The 16,443-nt window shown below is 41.1% G+C and overlaps 1 protein-coding gene across 4 annotated transcripts in view; it reads right to left on the reverse strand.

Moving 5' to 3' along the window:
* The window catches only part of ANO6 (anoctamin 6), a 192,765-nt gene that overhangs the window by 50,745 nt on the left and 125,577 nt on the right, over positions 1-16,443 (reverse strand). For all 4 annotated transcript variants that reach the window (XM_045829292.1, XM_045829293.1, XM_045829295.1 and 1 more), the window contains 5 exons: positions 7,289-7,354; positions 6,088-6,372; positions 5,764-5,877; positions 3,582-3,697; positions 261-395 (listed from right to left, as the gene is read on the reverse strand). In XM_045829292.1, coding sequence (XP_045685248.1) covers positions 261-395; positions 3,582-3,697; positions 5,764-5,877; positions 6,088-6,372; positions 7,289-7,354 — 716 coding nt within the window. The remainder of the gene's footprint in view (positions 1-260; positions 396-3,581; positions 3,698-5,763; positions 5,878-6,087; positions 6,373-7,288; positions 7,355-16,443) is intronic.

Below are 16,443 nucleotides of genomic sequence, written 5' to 3' on the forward strand. Positions count from 1 at the left end.
AAACAAAGTATTGTCTTAAAATATTGAAGTGTTTCCTAAGGATAATAATCCTGTCAGAGAGACTGGGCTGCATTATCTAAGAAAAAAATTTTCCACTCCACTTAATTAATATACTCCAAACAGAAGGGACGCATCATCCAAAGCAGTAAGTGTGCTGCGATGAATCTTCTTTTAGTACAAAAGTCTAAGACCCGGAGAATAATTTTGTTTCATCAACTTTCTGTGTATGTAGTAATAAGGGGAAAAAAAGCAGGGGTTACCTCCAGGTGCAGTTATTTCGGTTAAGAAGGCCGTAGAGAAAGCATGCTACGCCCACTACTGCTGCCAGGAGGAGCATTTGAGTGTAATAGCCCAGCCAAGCAAAATAGATTCCAATCTTCTCTCCATAGTATTTCCTGAAAAAAGACAGAAATTATTTTTAGAAGATACAAATAATCACTCCGAAGCTTCATCTGAATATTAATTTCTGATTTTAAATACAGAAGCCTTTGAGCTTAAACTCTGACTCAATTCATATTAAAACCTACTCGTGCTCATAGCAGACCCAAATTTCCACTCTACAACAAAAAGTGTTTTACATAACATGGAAGTACTGGTCACTGGTTAGCCTGCTGGAGCAAAGTAAACCAGGATCGAGCAAAGGAAGGAAAAATGCTGCATATGAGGCAGAGAGAGAGAGAGAGAGAGAGAGAGAGAGAGAGAGGGAGGGAGAGAGAGAGAGAGAATCACCACCATTCTTTGTAAAGACCAGCACATTTGACACATTTTCTCCAAAGGTGATTCTTAATAAGCATGGAACAAGTGAACCTGAACAATCTGCTCATGGTTACCTGTTTTTGCTTCTCTAGGGAACTTCCTTGGAGCAAACAAAATGTAAATCACAAGTAATAACAATGGCTGATATAAATAATAGTTGGTAGTGGAATGTGCCTCTGATCAAAATATTTATAAAACTCATTGTGAGAGAGGGAGAGGTCAGGGTGGAGAGGGCTGAGAAGTCCACTGCCCTGTTGTACTCCTTCCTTCTAGCACTTCAGTTTCCCCGCTAAGTTTGAGAAACTACCAACGGCGTGCTCTGGGGTAAAACGGAGGGGCCAGGCAGGCCAGACTGGAAGAATCAGGGCTGGGAATCGGGAGACTGTTCCTGAAAGGGAGGTAAGTACAGTTGGGCAGAAAACGACTACTAAGGTTTAGGGATAAGGAGAAAATAATGAAAAGACTATGTAAGTAATCATTGCTGTTGTCGATACTTTCTAGACAGATTCATGTCACTCTCAGTATTGGTGAATAGAACCAAAATAGTTTTTTTGAACCAAAAAAGTATTAAGTAATTTTTGTGACAACTAGGAAAATGTGAACACTGATTAAAGAGTACTCTGGTTACATTTAAAAGAGATCTTCTCATGTTACTTATGAAATGATATGATATTTGGAATTTTCTTTGAAATAATCCTGTGGAGGGGCGTGGGAAGATGGCGGAGACAAAGATGAACAGGCCTGGCTCTGAGGTTAGAGATCTTTGGAGCTGGGTGATGGGGTACATGCAGGTTTGCTGTACCCTTCTACATTTTTATGACTGAAATTTCTCATAACAAAATGTAAAATAAAACAAAAGAACAACTGTTCAGTGTTTTATACCGTGAGACTCTCCTCTTCTCCTCACCCTCCACATCCAATCTATCACCAGGCCCTGTCAACTCTACTCCTAAAATATGGTTCAAATTTGTTCCCATAATCTCTCATCGGGCCTACTCCGCTGCTCCTCTCCAGTCTCCCTGCTTCCTGTGCCCCTCCCTGCATTGTCCTCACTATCTCTGCAAAATGTGAATGAGATAAAATGACTTGAATGCTTAAAATATCACAACAGCACTTAGTCTAAACTCCTTCCGCTGCCCTGCTAACTTGTGCCTGATCATTCTCCTTCTCACTGGCGCTGGCCTCCGTATTTCCTCACATTTGACAAGTGTGTCTGACCTCAGGGCCACTGTGCCAGCTGCCCCTGTGCCTGGAATGACTTCTTCTCATTCTTCAAAGTCCTGGGTCCTTTTTACCATCTGGGTCTCAACTCAAATGCCATTTATTTAAAGATACCTTTATTCCCCTCCACACTGCCCCCATCTCATCACTGTTATTTTCTTCATTTCTACCAGAAATTGCATTTGTTTGTTTTTGGTTTATCTCTTTCCAGCAGCTTTTCCCAAGAGACATAAGCTTCTGGAGATCAGGTAACACTGGTGCTTTGAGAAGACAAATGTTGAGCTAGACATTATATTCACGTGATAAAGTAAAAACAATATCTAACAACATTGGTGGGTCTTTATTCCCAGTTCCTGGGAGGTCACTTCTAAACCCTTGGAAGTTTCTGAGATCAGGCTGAGTATCTTTGTTATTCACGGTGGCCCCGTGGAGAGTTTGCAGGAATGACCTGACTCAGGAAGCTTGCTGGCCATCTGCCAGAGAGACCAACCATGTGAGCAGAAAGAAGACTGGGGCTTTGAGCCGTGTGCTACTGGTCCGGCCTCTGGGGTGACAGAGGGCTGGAGATTGAGCCACATGGGTAATGGCTCAATCAAGCATGCCTACATATTGAAACCTTAGTAAAAACTCCGGACAGCAAAGCTCAGAGGCCCAGGGGAGGCTGCCTGGTTGGCAGTGCTCTGAGTACTGTCCCACTCTGAGATCTTTGCCATGAGGGTGACCCTGAGTCCCCAACACCTTACTTCAGTGACTGCCAACCTTTGCCATGTCCTGGCACACACAGACTAATTACTGAAATTCTGCAGCACACCAAAAATATACATTTTTTGCTGATCTGACAAAAAGAGCTATAATTTTGATTGATTTACAAAAAGAAAGTAATAATAGTAATTATTTACCCTTTTTGCTCCAAAGTGACTTCTTAAAAAAATCAGGTGCCTATACTTGTATGTGAGGATTTCTGGTACCAAGAATTAATCAATCAGATGCAACATTATTATGCCACATGACCAACAATGCAACTCTATTATATGACCTAAGGTAATATTTATAATTCAAGACAGGGCATTCACAATGGATGTTTTTTTTTCTTTTCTTTTTTAATTTTTATTTTAATTGTTGTTCAAGTACAGTTTTCTGCCTTTTGCCTTTTACTCCCATCCCAGCCCACCCCCCAGTCCTCCTCACCTCCCTCCCATTTTCACCCCTGTTGTTACTGTCCTTGTGTCCTTTATACTTGTTCCTGCAAACCCTTCCCTTTTCCCCTGAAATTCCCTCCCCTCTTCCCTCTGGTCACTGTCGGCCTGTTCTCAATTTCAGTGTCTTTAGTTATATTTTGCTTGTCTGTTTATTCTGTTGATTAGATTCCTGTTAACGGTGAGATCATATGGTATTTGTCTTTCACCACCTGGCTTATTTCACTTATTTCGCTTAGCATAATGCTTTCCAGTTCCATCACAATGGATGGTTTTGTTGTGCTGGCTGCTGTTATTTTTTTAATTTGACAATCTAAGGGAAAAGAGGTCAGTGCCCCTGACTAAATAGTCAGGTACTGTGTGTTTTAAAAATCATTGTGGCACACCAATTGCAAATCGCTGCCTTACCTGATAAGATCCAAGGGCTGCTTCTTGTAAATGCTTCGGGGATGAGCCCACTCCCTGTACAGAAGATACCGCTCATTTGGGCAGCTGGAGTCCTCCGACGGGTGGCTGAAGTTGCACTGGGGAACAAAATCCAGCAGGTGAGCATCACAGCCATCCCCCGTTCACAAGTTTGTTTATTAAATGTGGTGCTAGTACTCCACATCATTTGTGAATAAGGGGACCTTATTTGCTAAAGCGGATGGAAATGCCATGTAATTTTCACTGATTCTCAATCATGGGCATTAGCAACCCCAGGAGGGCCATTTGCAAATGTGGGTGGGGGGGAGTGCTGGGTTGTCACATCCCTAAGGAATGCAGCAGGTGCTTGGTGGGAGCCTCAGAGATGCTGATGTCCCACCAGGGGGTCAGTCCTAAACAGCGGGAGGGGCGGGGGGGGGGGGGACAAGGGGACTGGGCCACTCAAGTGCCAAAGCTGCCACCACAGAGGGGCACCTGACAGCACCACCCACGCCCTGGACACCCAGAGGATGCAGGGCTTATAAAACCCAGTCTTCTTTCCTCCCAATTCAACAGTCACTCAGTGACAACACGTAGAATACAAATAACAATAAAGCTTGATGCCATGTTATATAAGCTTAGTTTATTCAAGAAACAACACCCCCTGCCTCTGCTTAAATTCAGTCGCTCTTCTCTCCACCTGACTGGTTTTCCTTTTCCCCACAGCTAGAGCCTGATTACCACCCAGCCACACCTTAACCTGGGTCCCGACCCAAGCCCGCCTCCCTTCTAAATGCCACCTGAGGTCACTCCTCAGCCTGGATATGGCACCTCTGCAATGACACGAGGCTTTAAAAACAACAGAACTGGGCATGGCCAGACACCAACTGAATACTACAGAACCTTGGCATCCCAGATCATATTCATGTGGGCTCTCTGCGAGTGTCCCCAAAGTTCATGTTATGCTGTTACTGCTCATTTTGCTGGGGCACAAATATAAAACACATGGCTGGGCTGCTATGTGGGTCCCTTAAACAGGAAGCTCAGCATATGCTTCTCCACCTTTCTGTTTTCTGTGTGAACACGAATATCAAGTAGCTGTTCAGTGCCCCAGTTTTATCATTTGATACTGTACATTTCAATGCTGCCTTCATCCACAAATACATGTACTGCACAGTAGCAATTATCAGTCTCAGTGTTTGCTTTCTTTGGTCTTAGAGACTCAGAAAAATTGATGGTGAATATAACAAAGTAACAGTACAATATGATATAGTAGTTCACTTATTTCAATGGTAGAATTTATTTAAAATGCTCAGATAGCATTTCCTTGCATGTATGGAATCACTAAGGGTCTGAAGCAGTCATATTTAAAAATTTTCGTTTCATGTGAGATGTTATCAGCTAGAGAAGGGCTCTTGAATGTGAGGAGGTGCTACCATCTCAGAACGTAGTCCTTAAAAAATGTCGGTACCCCGACACACTGCCATTATGAAAGGAACCCAGCAGATGCTTTTTAAAAAGTCCTGTGATGTTTCAGGGCCCAATCTGAAATGGTATGTCGGTGGGAAATTAAAAAAACCTATGTTACAGAAAATGATAAATGAAAAGTTCTAATATGTTATTTTTGGTTACAGAGAACTAATATTCTTCTGGTTGACAATAACATCTGTTGGTAATTATGAAAATAGCTAATACATACATAATACTTAATACATGCCAGGAACCAGGAACTGTTCTAACATTTGACATGGATTAATTAAGCCATGTTGCGATGCTGAGGTAGGAACTATTATTAATCCCATTTTATTGATGAAGAAACTGAGGAAAGGAGAGACTAAATGACTTTCACAAGGTTGTCAGCTAGAAAATGGTGGAGCAGGCATTTTGGGCCCGGGCCCATGGTCTTAACTACTGATCTACACTGCTTCACATGTGAACTACGAGAGAGCTCACGACTGTTAGTTCCTTCATTCTCTCCTTTAAACTGAGGGCCTTCTGGCTACGTTAGATTTAGCAGTGAACAATGCAACCTGGTTCCTATTCTGGATAAAGTTTGTAATCTTTTGATATACTATTTTTGTTTTACCAAAAAAGAAATTTAAGTGAGATCAACAAGATTAGTGCTTTGCTATTAACACTGGAGTATACATTAGGTCTTTTATTTCGTTTTTGCCATTTGACTTACGTCATGGAGAGGGAAAGCTGCCTTGTAGATCCCAGAGTTTACAAGTTTGTTAATCCCAAACTTTTTGACGTTGTCTCTTACTTGATACTTGATCCGAGAGAGGATGAAGTAAACCTAAAAGGATTCCAAAATAGAGTGTATGGTTTATACAGTGTAACTAACCAATCATTGTTTACTATTGGCGCATTTCTGTAGGCGCATTTCTTTTCTTTCCTGTGTGTGGCAGCTTCTAAAATCAAAACCAAGCCAACCAAACCAAACCAGTAATTTTTCAACAGGTTGAAAATCACCCCAAGGCAGCGACCAAATTTTGTTTAGACTCACAATGCGGCTTCTGGTGGCTGGATTAAAGAAGGTATCTTTATCATGAATGTAAAAATCTTCCATCCGGTTCTTCTCAAATGGGGCAGTGAAAAACTCTTGCTCTGGCTTGATGATACTTTCGTCCACTTGGAGGACTTTCGTAAACCAGTTGAAATTCCCGAAGGCTGTCCGGGTTTTCAGATCACTGGGTTTCAGAGGCAATTTGATGTGCATTATCTCAGCGTAAGTACATAACACCTCCCAGGGGGCATGCACCTTCACAAATACAAGCCTGTCATCCAAAACCTATTTTGGAAGAACAAAAACACAATAGAGGAAACCAAACCAACTATTTTCACAATTTTAAAACACACAGATCTTTCTTATGTTGCTGGTAGTTAAAACACATACGTACACGAACACATACATAGATGCTAGTAAAAGTGAAGACACAATAAAAAATAGACTTGCAAACCATTGTAAACTCTTTGTGTTAGAGATTATTTCTTGGTTGGAATTACTAAGAAAGTATTTTAAGTTTTTATCCCAATTCTGTCATAAAATTACTAATATTTAAAATGAAGGAAAGTAAATTTGTTAGCTTGCCCATCATTCCATCCAAACTAGTGAGTAAAACACCAGAATATTCATTGCAATGGCATTGTAATAACAATTTTTTAATTTCTTAAACTTAGAGCTATTTAATTGTATATCTGTTCAATGTCATGTTATATAGTCATTATAAAGGATGTAAAAGAATGTTTAACATAGAAATGCATTTATGATATGTTAAAGGGAAAAAGTAAATTAAATCCCTATGCTATAATAATTTCCCTTTTTGGAAGAGAAAATGTATAAATTTGAGCAAAAAGTTTAGAAGGACTACAAGTTTATTTATAGATAATTAAGATACAGATCATTTTTATTTTCACTATTCCTACAGTTTCTATTTTTTGGTACACTATTACTTACATAATAAGATAAATCTTTACACAGATTCTTAGAAGACATTGATCTATTGCTTCATTTGTCAGCTACTACGAAATATCTGCCGGCTTCGATCAGGAGCAAACGTGTCCCATAATGCAGAGACTCCCCTCCCAGCCTACAACTGAGGCACAGCTGGGGCTGCTCCTTGGAAATGCCATCTCAGCATTCCCAGCGGCACACAGGTTCCCAGGGACCACGGTCAGCCAAGGGTTGGAAAGGGACGGCCACTCACCGATCTTGTTGCTTCTAGCTGCAGGCCATCATGGATGAGGTTAGATTCATATGCTTGTCTTTTCCTCTGTCAAAAGAAATGGGAAAATATGTTAGACCTTTACTTTTACTAAAGGCAGAAAAGGTTACTGGCCCTTGCCCCCAATCGAAAAAAAATAGAAACAACAAATCAGTTTGAACCCGATGGAGACATTTGCTCAAAATGGCACAGAAGCAGTGGAGGTGCCCTGGCTGCTGGCGAACAGTGGGTGCTGGTCCCTCGAGAGAGTGTCGCAGAGGACACCTGGATTTCTGTCTTTGCACTCTGGAAAGCCCTCGGGCATCCCCGTGGGTTTTCAGCCATTGGAGTACACAAACACCTCTACTTTGGGCACAATTCCAAGGACTTTGTTTTTGGGCTTATAAGAAGTTTCACACACATTTTTAACACTATCCACTGATGTCATATACCAGTGATAGCCCAGAGCTAACATCCTAAATTTTTAAAATTTTATTTCCATACTAAATATTCAAATGGTTCAATTTGGACATGTGTATTTCATCTCTGCATGCCTCGACCAAATTCAATAAAACAGCACAGACAATTTTGGCAAAACAAAGGAATTTTTCTCTCTGCAAGAGTGAAATGTTTCTGAAGCTGTGAAAAACATCAAACTCTACAAAAATAGAGAACAATTAATAATATATCTGTCCATGTTACATGGCCATTTGGAAAGACACAGAATATAGTACTGTATTTACTGACAGTAAATTATGTATTTGGCTAGAGTTTTAGCCAACTATGTCCTAAGTTATAAGGGAAGCAGCTAAAGGTAAAGACTTGTCTGATCTTTTAAACGAATGCTCTGGATGATGAAGTGGTAGTGCTGCCTGACGGAAGGAGGAAAGGCGCGCACACCCGCGGTAAAGCGCACAAGCTCTGAAAACAGACTCTGGTGCTCAGGTTCTGTGGCCATGATCTGGCAGCTCCCTGACCCTTGGCGGGAAACAAACTACTCTCCTGCCTCATTCTTCTCATCTGTGCAATGGAGAAACCCTTACCAGTTTTCTTCTGAGGTTCTCATGAGGATTATATGATTTAAACCACGGAAAGCACATGAATGAGAACTTGCATCTCTAGTAATCACAGGAGATAAACTGGACCAATTCTCCCACTGGGGAAAACTGAAAAATCTGGATTAAAAAAAATTCTTTTTAACTTTCATTGCTAAGACGGAGAAAAATTACTGAGCCCTGGCCAAGGTAACCAGTGGGCCTGGCGGTCAGGCCACACGGCCCAGGGAACACCAGCACGATTTGCCAGCTGAGCTACAGGAGGTACCTAGACACACGAAGCACCTAATGAAGGTACAGCAGATACTGTATGAAAAAGGTCGACAGTAACAGGTGGAAAGAATGCACCTGGCACTTGGCCAAATGTCAGTCCAAGTGGAATCCCTAACATTTCATGGAATTATCAGAAACGGAACATTGCTTTATTTTTATATTTAGTAAATGGTTATATAGTCCTTACAACATGCCACACACTGTACCAGAGCTTTGCAAATATAACAGATTTAATTGCTTGTTACAATTTGAGCATACAATAATCACTCAGAGAAAAAACAGCACATACTACAGCTCCCGTATTAATAAGTAAGCAACTTGCCTAGAGATGCCAGTCCGGTGACAGTGAGAGCTCGAGGTGCAGCTTTCGCACTCTGCTCCCAGCAGGCGACTGCCCACCCTGCCAGCCTCCCACCCCTGGCATCTCTGCAATCCACCTTGCCCAGTTTTCCACCCCTGGTCCACCATATCCCCAACCTCAATCAGGAAAGTTGATTCAGACTCATCCTGCTTCATACCTAGGCAGTATTTCTTCACTGGATCCTAATTCTCCTATTTTGATCCTTGCATAGTAGCCCACTCCTAGTTCCAGATTGCTTCTTTCTTTGCTATTGCATACAAGCATTGTAGATCCTGCAAGTAATGTCCAGTACAGTTGGCACAGAGTGCATGCCCCATGCATGGTTGTTGAAAGAATATACTCAGCAAGTTATTGATTCATTCTACAAACACTGTCTGGGAACATGCTACAAAGTGCTGATGATTCAAAGAAGAATTTAAAATGGTCTACTGTAGAGGAACTACAGAGAAACTCAGTGTCTAGTGATCTCGGAGGCTCCCAATGCAGGACTAGAACATTTATTCATGTGTTTCGTGGCAGTGAAATGGACATTTGTCACTCGTTATGGCCACCCCACATTTCAACTCCTGCCAGAGCTCACATCCATGACAGATAAAAACTCGGACACTCCTGTTTTTGTCTCCTGTGAAGTTCCATAATGGGCACATGAGCTAGGCCGTACTAACCAGACCACCCACTCTGCGTATCAGAAGCTAGCAATGGAAAGAAGTCTAGCCAAGCAGAAACCATTCTGGTGGTTGTGATAGCAAATGCCAGTTCCAGAAACGACAGTAGAGCTTTTGGGGACCACGGCAGGTCAGTGGCGCCAGCAGTCGCTCTGGGCCCAGGCTGGCAACCACGCTTTCGCTCCCACACTGGCTCTGCATGGGATTTGGGGCACTGCTTCTGGCTCCCTCGTCTCCAGGCTTGTCTGCCCAATCCTTCAGGAGAACCTGTGGGCTCTCTAACGTTCTTCTGATAAACTCCTCGACTGCTGAAATTAGAGCTCATTTCTGTTACTTGCCAGCAAGAACCTCGGCAGAGAAGCCATGAACTAGGGACAACTTGTTAGCCTAAAACCTAAAACACTGCACAGTGAAGGTGGCAGGTGTTCTGAGTAGAACAGACACTCTGACTTCCGTCCCTTCAGAGATGACGACTCACCCCGAGTCTGTGCAAGGGGCCACCCAGACTGTCTCACTAGCAGGTCATACGCAGGATCCACAACTGTGTCTTCTGTATCCTCTATATGAACGAGGACTAATTTCAATTAGGATGGGAAAGCTCAGACTCAAGGACTTTAGCTCTTGTGGGCAAATGTCTTCCTAGTTAGAAGAGCAGAAAAATCAGTCAGAGGAACTTCTCCAGGGGCAGCATGGGTATGTTAACAACTGAGTGCTGGAACAAAGAAACCACATAATTCTGTTAACTGGCTTTATTAGAAAGTTGCGCTCCAGTCACAGTTAGGGTCTCCTTGTGGGCCATCACTCACCCACCAGGGAGCTGTTCCAGACCGACAGACTCCAAGCCTATCTCCCAGACCAGCAGACTCTGTGAGTGACCTTGCCTCCTTTGTCACAGGGGAAATGGCAGCCGCTCACCTGCAGTGACCTCCTGCAGGTGTCTTTACACCCATCAACCTCCGGCCAGGCCTCTTCTCAGTGTCCGAGGATTGCATCCTTTTCCTCTCTCACCTTCAGCTGGGTTCGGCAGTCCCTCCCCTTCACTCCGTGTTCTTCATTGCTCTTCCTCAGCTGACACGCACCCTCAAATGCTTCACATCTTTAAGAATATTCAATCCTTCCCCGGCCCTGCCTGCTCTTCAATTACCGTCCTGCCCCTAGAGATGTTTGTCTTTTATCTTGATATCCTTGGCACTGAGGCCTCTAACAGAAGAAACATGCGTTAAATGTCTAATGAATGAATGAATAAATTGAGTGGATGGTGGATCGATGGCTGTTTGTGGAAATGGACTGGTCTGAGAAAAACAAATTCCTGCAGTGTAACAACTGAGCTCCCCTGTCATGAGCCTGCAAAATGTTCCACAACCCTTGACTGATGGGTATTACAGAACATGACGAAGAAGGAGAGATTCGGTTTAATTCTGAGGTGAATGGCCACCAGATAGCTCAGGGCATGCAGAGAGAGCATGAAGTGATTTTCAGACCCCGTGGATGCTGAATGACTACATGACAAAAGGGGGAATGTTTGGAGAGTGGTGATGAACCAGCTCTGCTGGCGGGCAGCTGTCATCACACATACCAAACACAGACCACTCCCGCCTTGGTCGTACCTGCCGCCTCGCTGAGACTGCAACAGGCTGCATGGTGAAGTTAGTTAGACAGGGCTCCTCCTCTACAGGATTTCTGAACTGAGGCTGGGACTTCTCATCCTTTTCATGGGATTCTCTCCTCTCAGATTTCAGTATGCTACATTGTTTCTTTAGCCCTTGCAGTTTCGGTTTGCTTTTTCACTCCGGGGTATTGTGATTAGATTAGGAGTCAAAACTCAAGTCCTGGTTCTGCAATTTGCTAGCTTTGAGATGGGCAGATGAATTCTTCAAGCATCCGTGGCTTCATCCCAAAAGTGGGAAAAGAAATGGCTTCATCTGTGGGTTTTCTTACGGGTTAAGTGTGATCATGGGTATAAAGTACCCAGCATCATGCCCTTCAAACATGCTCAATTTACCTTATTTCTTAAAAAAAAAAAAACAACTTGTTTATTCTATAGGTCTTAGAGTCTCAGCTGTACTTTTTTTTAAAAGTCAAACGTCTGGGCAAGAATAGGTAATTCCCACTGGGCCTTTACACTGGGCAGCCAATGACATCTTAATCCCTCCAGTGGGACAGCAGTGATGCCATTCTGCTAGAACTCCAGGAGACGCATCTCGATGCTGAGCCACTCAGCGCCCCTCTTCTCGACTCTTCCAGACCACTCGGTCACCCTGGTTCCTGGACTGTCTTCTCTGCCATCCGATGGATGTACAGCCTTTTCATTCTCCAAAGAACATACACGCCTTTACATCGCCTCTCTTTTGCCCCATTGAGGAAAGTCACTAATAAAAGCATATAGAACATGTGGATATCACAGATGCAGAAAAATGAGGCATATTTCTCTTCTACCTCATTGTAATGGCATAGCATTCTGACAGGTGGACGTTTTTATTTACTAACCAATCTCAAATTGTTGGATATTTAGGTTGTTTCCAATTTTCACTACTATGAAAAACTTTGTAGGTAGATTATTCTTTGTGTATCCATTATTATTTCCTCAGGATAAAGTCCTAGAAGCAGAATTGTTAATCAGAGTGTACACAACTTTAAGTTCTTTAATATGTGTTGCCATACTGCCCTCCAGAAAGGTACTAGTGTATCTTATTTAGTTTTTATCTAGTTCTTTACAAAGAACTTCTGAAATATTTGCCTAATTTTTCTCAAGATAATTGGTAGACCCTGGAGCTGGTTTCTATAATACCCTGTATTTTACCACTAACTATAAATACTTACACAGGCTGAATCAAGGATAGGACATTTTTATTTGCTTAAACATGTTAACATATCACTTTGATTTTACTTTAGTAAGGAAGTTCTGTTGGTAGTGATGTGGGCTCTCAGTTCTTGACTTCATGCAGGAAAGATTTCGCAACAAGAATCCAAGTGATTTTGAGAGTACATTTATTAAAGCTGGGAACAGTGAACAAAGGAAGGTCTTAAGATAGAAGAGGCAAGATCATGGCAACAGGAGTGAGCCTAGGCAAGCTGCCTTGGCCCTTTAAAAAAAAGTTACATTCTGGAAGGGAAAATAAAGTGCTTCTCAGATAAGGTTAAGTTAAAGGAGTTCATCATTGCCAAACCCTTATTATGTGAAATGTTAAAGGGATTTATCTAAGAAAAAGAAGATAAAAAATATGAACAGTAAAATGCCAGCAAACTCACAGTTATCAACAACCACACCTAAAACAAAAACAAACTAAATAAACAACTAGAACAGGAACAGAATCACAGAAATGGAGATAATATGGAGGTTTATCGGCAGGGGAATGGGAGGGGAAGAGAGGGGGAAATGTTACAGAGAATAAGTAACATAAATGGTAGGTAGAAATAAACAGGGGGAGGTTAAGAATAGTATGGGAAATGTAGAAGCCAAAGAACTTATACATATGACACATGGACATGAACTAAAGGGGGGAACGTGGGTGGGAAAGGATGTGCAGAGTGGATGGGACTAAAGAGAGGAAATGGGACAACTATAATAGCATAATCAATAACATATATTTAAAAATAAAATATAAATCAGATAAAAAAAGTTATTCTTCTGCCCAATTTCCCCAACACCATTTATTGAATAAACTATCCTTAGTCTACTACATGTGCTTGCTTCTTTTGTCAAATATTTACTATAAAGGTGTGAATTTATTTCTGTGCTCTCTATTCTGGTCCATCAATCTGTGTGTCTGTTGTCTGTTTTTAGTTCAGTACCATGCTGTTTTGATAACTATGGCCTCATAGTACAGTTTGATATTAGGTAGCGTGATTCCTCCAACATTGTACTTCCTTTTCAAGATTGCTGTTGCTATTTGGGGCCATTTGTGGTTTCATATAAACTTTTCAAATATTTGGTCTAATTCTGTGAAACATATCATTGGTATCTTGATAGGAATCTACAGATTGCTTTGGGTAGCATGGGCACTTTAATGATGTTAATCCTCCCTATCCATGAATACAGTACATGCTTCCACTTATTTGTATCTTCTTTAGTTTCTTTTTTCAGTGTCTCGTAATTTTCCAAGTACAGCTCTTTTACATCCTTGGTTAGATTTACTCCTAGGTACTTCATTCTTTTTGAAGTAACTGTGAATGGGACTGTTTTCTTAATTTCCCCTTCTGATCATTCATTATTCACATACAAAAATGTAACTGATTTCTGGATATTAATTTTGTATCCTGGTATTTTACTGAATGCATTTATCAGTTCTAGTAGTTTCTTGGTGGAATCTTTAGGACTCTATGTACAGTATCATGTCATCTGCAAATAAAGACAGTTTTACTTTTTCTTTTCCACTTTGTATACATTTTATTTTTTCTTCTTGTCTGATTGTTATGGCTAGGACTTCTAGTACTATGTTGAATAAGAGAGGTGAAAGCAGACATCCTTGTCTTGTTTTCAATCTTAAGGGGAATGCTTTTAGTTTTTGCCTGTTGAGTATGATGCTGGCAGTGGGTTTGTCATATATGGCCTTTGCTATGTTGAGGTATGTTCCCTCTATTCCCACCTTGCTGAGAGTTCCTATCATAAATGAGTGCTGGACTTTATCAAAAGCTTTTTTCTACATCTATTGATATGATCATGTGGTTTTTATCCTTCATTCTGTTTATGTGGTATATCACATTTACTGATTTGTAAATGTTGTACCAACCTTGCATTCCCAGAATAAATCCCACTTGGTCATGGTGTATGATGTTTTCGCATTGCTGTATTCAGTTTGCTAATAATTTGTTGAGGATTTTAGCATCTATGTTCAACAGGGATATTGACCTGTAATTTTCTTTTTTTTGTAGTGTCTTTTCCTGGCTTTGGAATTAGGGTAATGCTGCCCTCATAAAATGACTTTGGGAGTCTTCCCCCCTCTTGAATTTTATGAAATAGTTTGAGAAGGAGAGGTATTAGTTCTTCTTGGAAAGTTTGGTAAAACATGTGAAGCCACCTGGTCCAGGGCTTTTGTTTGTTGTCAGTTTTCTTGATTATTGCTTCAATTTCATAGGTGAAATCTGTCTGTTCAGATTCTCTGATTCTTTCTGATTTAGTTTTGGAAGGCTGTATATTTCCAGGAACTTACCCATTTTGTGCAGGTTGTCCAATTTGTTGGCATATAGTTGTTCATAATATTTTCTTACAATCCTTTGTGTTTCTTTGGTGTCAGTTGTTATTTCTCCTGTTTCATTTCTGATTTCATTTATTTGGGTCCTCTCTCTTTTTATGTTGATGAGTCTGGTTAAAATTTTATCAATCCTGTTTATCTTTTCAAAGAACCAGCTCTTGGATTCACTGATCTTTTGCATTGTTTCTTTAGACTCTATTTCGTTTATCTGTGCTCTGATATTTATTATGTCCTTCCTTCTACTTACTTTGGGCTTTGTAAACTAGACCACCTTCTAATGCTACACACGTAGGAATAAATTCAAAATGGATTAGGGACTTAAATGTTAGACCTAAAGCCATAAAAATCCTAGAAGAAAACCTAGGCAATAAAATTTTGGATATCACTTGTAGCAATATTTTTTTGATATATCTCCTCAGTCAAGGGAGACAAAAGAAAAAATAAACAACTGGGACTACATCAAATTTAAAAAAGTTTTTGTAAATTAAAGAGACCATCAATAAAAAAAAAGACAACCCACTGAATGGGAGAACATATACACTGATACATCTGAAAAAGGGTAATATCCAAGATTTATAAAGAGCTTACAAAACTCAACACCAGAAAAACAAACAATCCAATTAAAAAATGGGTAAAGGACCTGAATAGACACTTCTCCAAAGAGGACATACAGATGGCCATTAGACACATGAACATCACTAATCATGAGAAAAATGAAAATTAAAATCCCAATGAAATATCATCTTATACCTGTCAGAATGGCTGATCAGCAATAAATGAACAAACAAGTGCTGGTGAGGATGTGGAGAAAGGGGACCCTTTTGCACTGTGGGTGAGAATGCAGATCGGTGCAGCCACCGTGGAAAGCAGTATGGAGATACCTCAAAAAATTAAAAATGGAACTGTCTTATGACCCAGCAATTCCACTTCTGTGAATTTATCCAAAGAAACACTAGTTCGTAAGAACATAAGTACCCCTGTGTTCACTGCAGTGTTATTTACAATTACCAAGATATGGAAAGCAGCCCAAGTGTCCTTCAGTAGATGAATGGATAAAACAACTATGGGACATTTACAAAATGGAATACTACTTGGCTATAAAAAGAGAGAAAAAAAATGTACCCTTTGTGACAGCATGGATGGGTTTGGAGAACATTATGCTAAGTGAAATAAGCCAGTCAGAGAAAGACACATACCATGTGATTTCACTCATGTCAAATCTAATGAATAAACTGAACTAACATGCGAAATAGAGAGACTGATACATAGAGAGCAGGCTGACAGCTCTGGGGTGGGAGGAAGGCTGGGGAGAGGGGGGATTGAGCAAAAAGGAAAAAGGACTCATAGGCATGGACAACAGTGTGGTGATTGCAGGCAGGGAGAGGGGTGTAAGGGGGATAATTGGTAATGGAAAAAATACAATAAAAAATAAAAAGAAAGAAAATCACTAGGGAGTACACATGAGCCCTTCCCTGCCTTCTTCCTAAGGTGCATATCTTTACTTTCTTTTTCCAAGGACCCTCCTTCTGCCTCAGTAACTTGTTTTCTGAGTCCACGTAGCCCAGCTGGCTCACTTCTGCCTCCGTGACTTTCTTTCTAAAGAGCCATGGTT

The sequence above is a fragment of the Phyllostomus hastatus genome, unplaced genomic scaffold (assembly GCF_019186645.2).
Source record: "Phyllostomus hastatus isolate PE091 unplaced genomic scaffold, TTU_PhHast_1.1 phas_scaffold_93, whole genome shotgun sequence".
Lineage (NCBI taxonomy): Eukaryota > Metazoa > Chordata > Mammalia > Chiroptera > Phyllostomidae > Phyllostomus > Phyllostomus hastatus.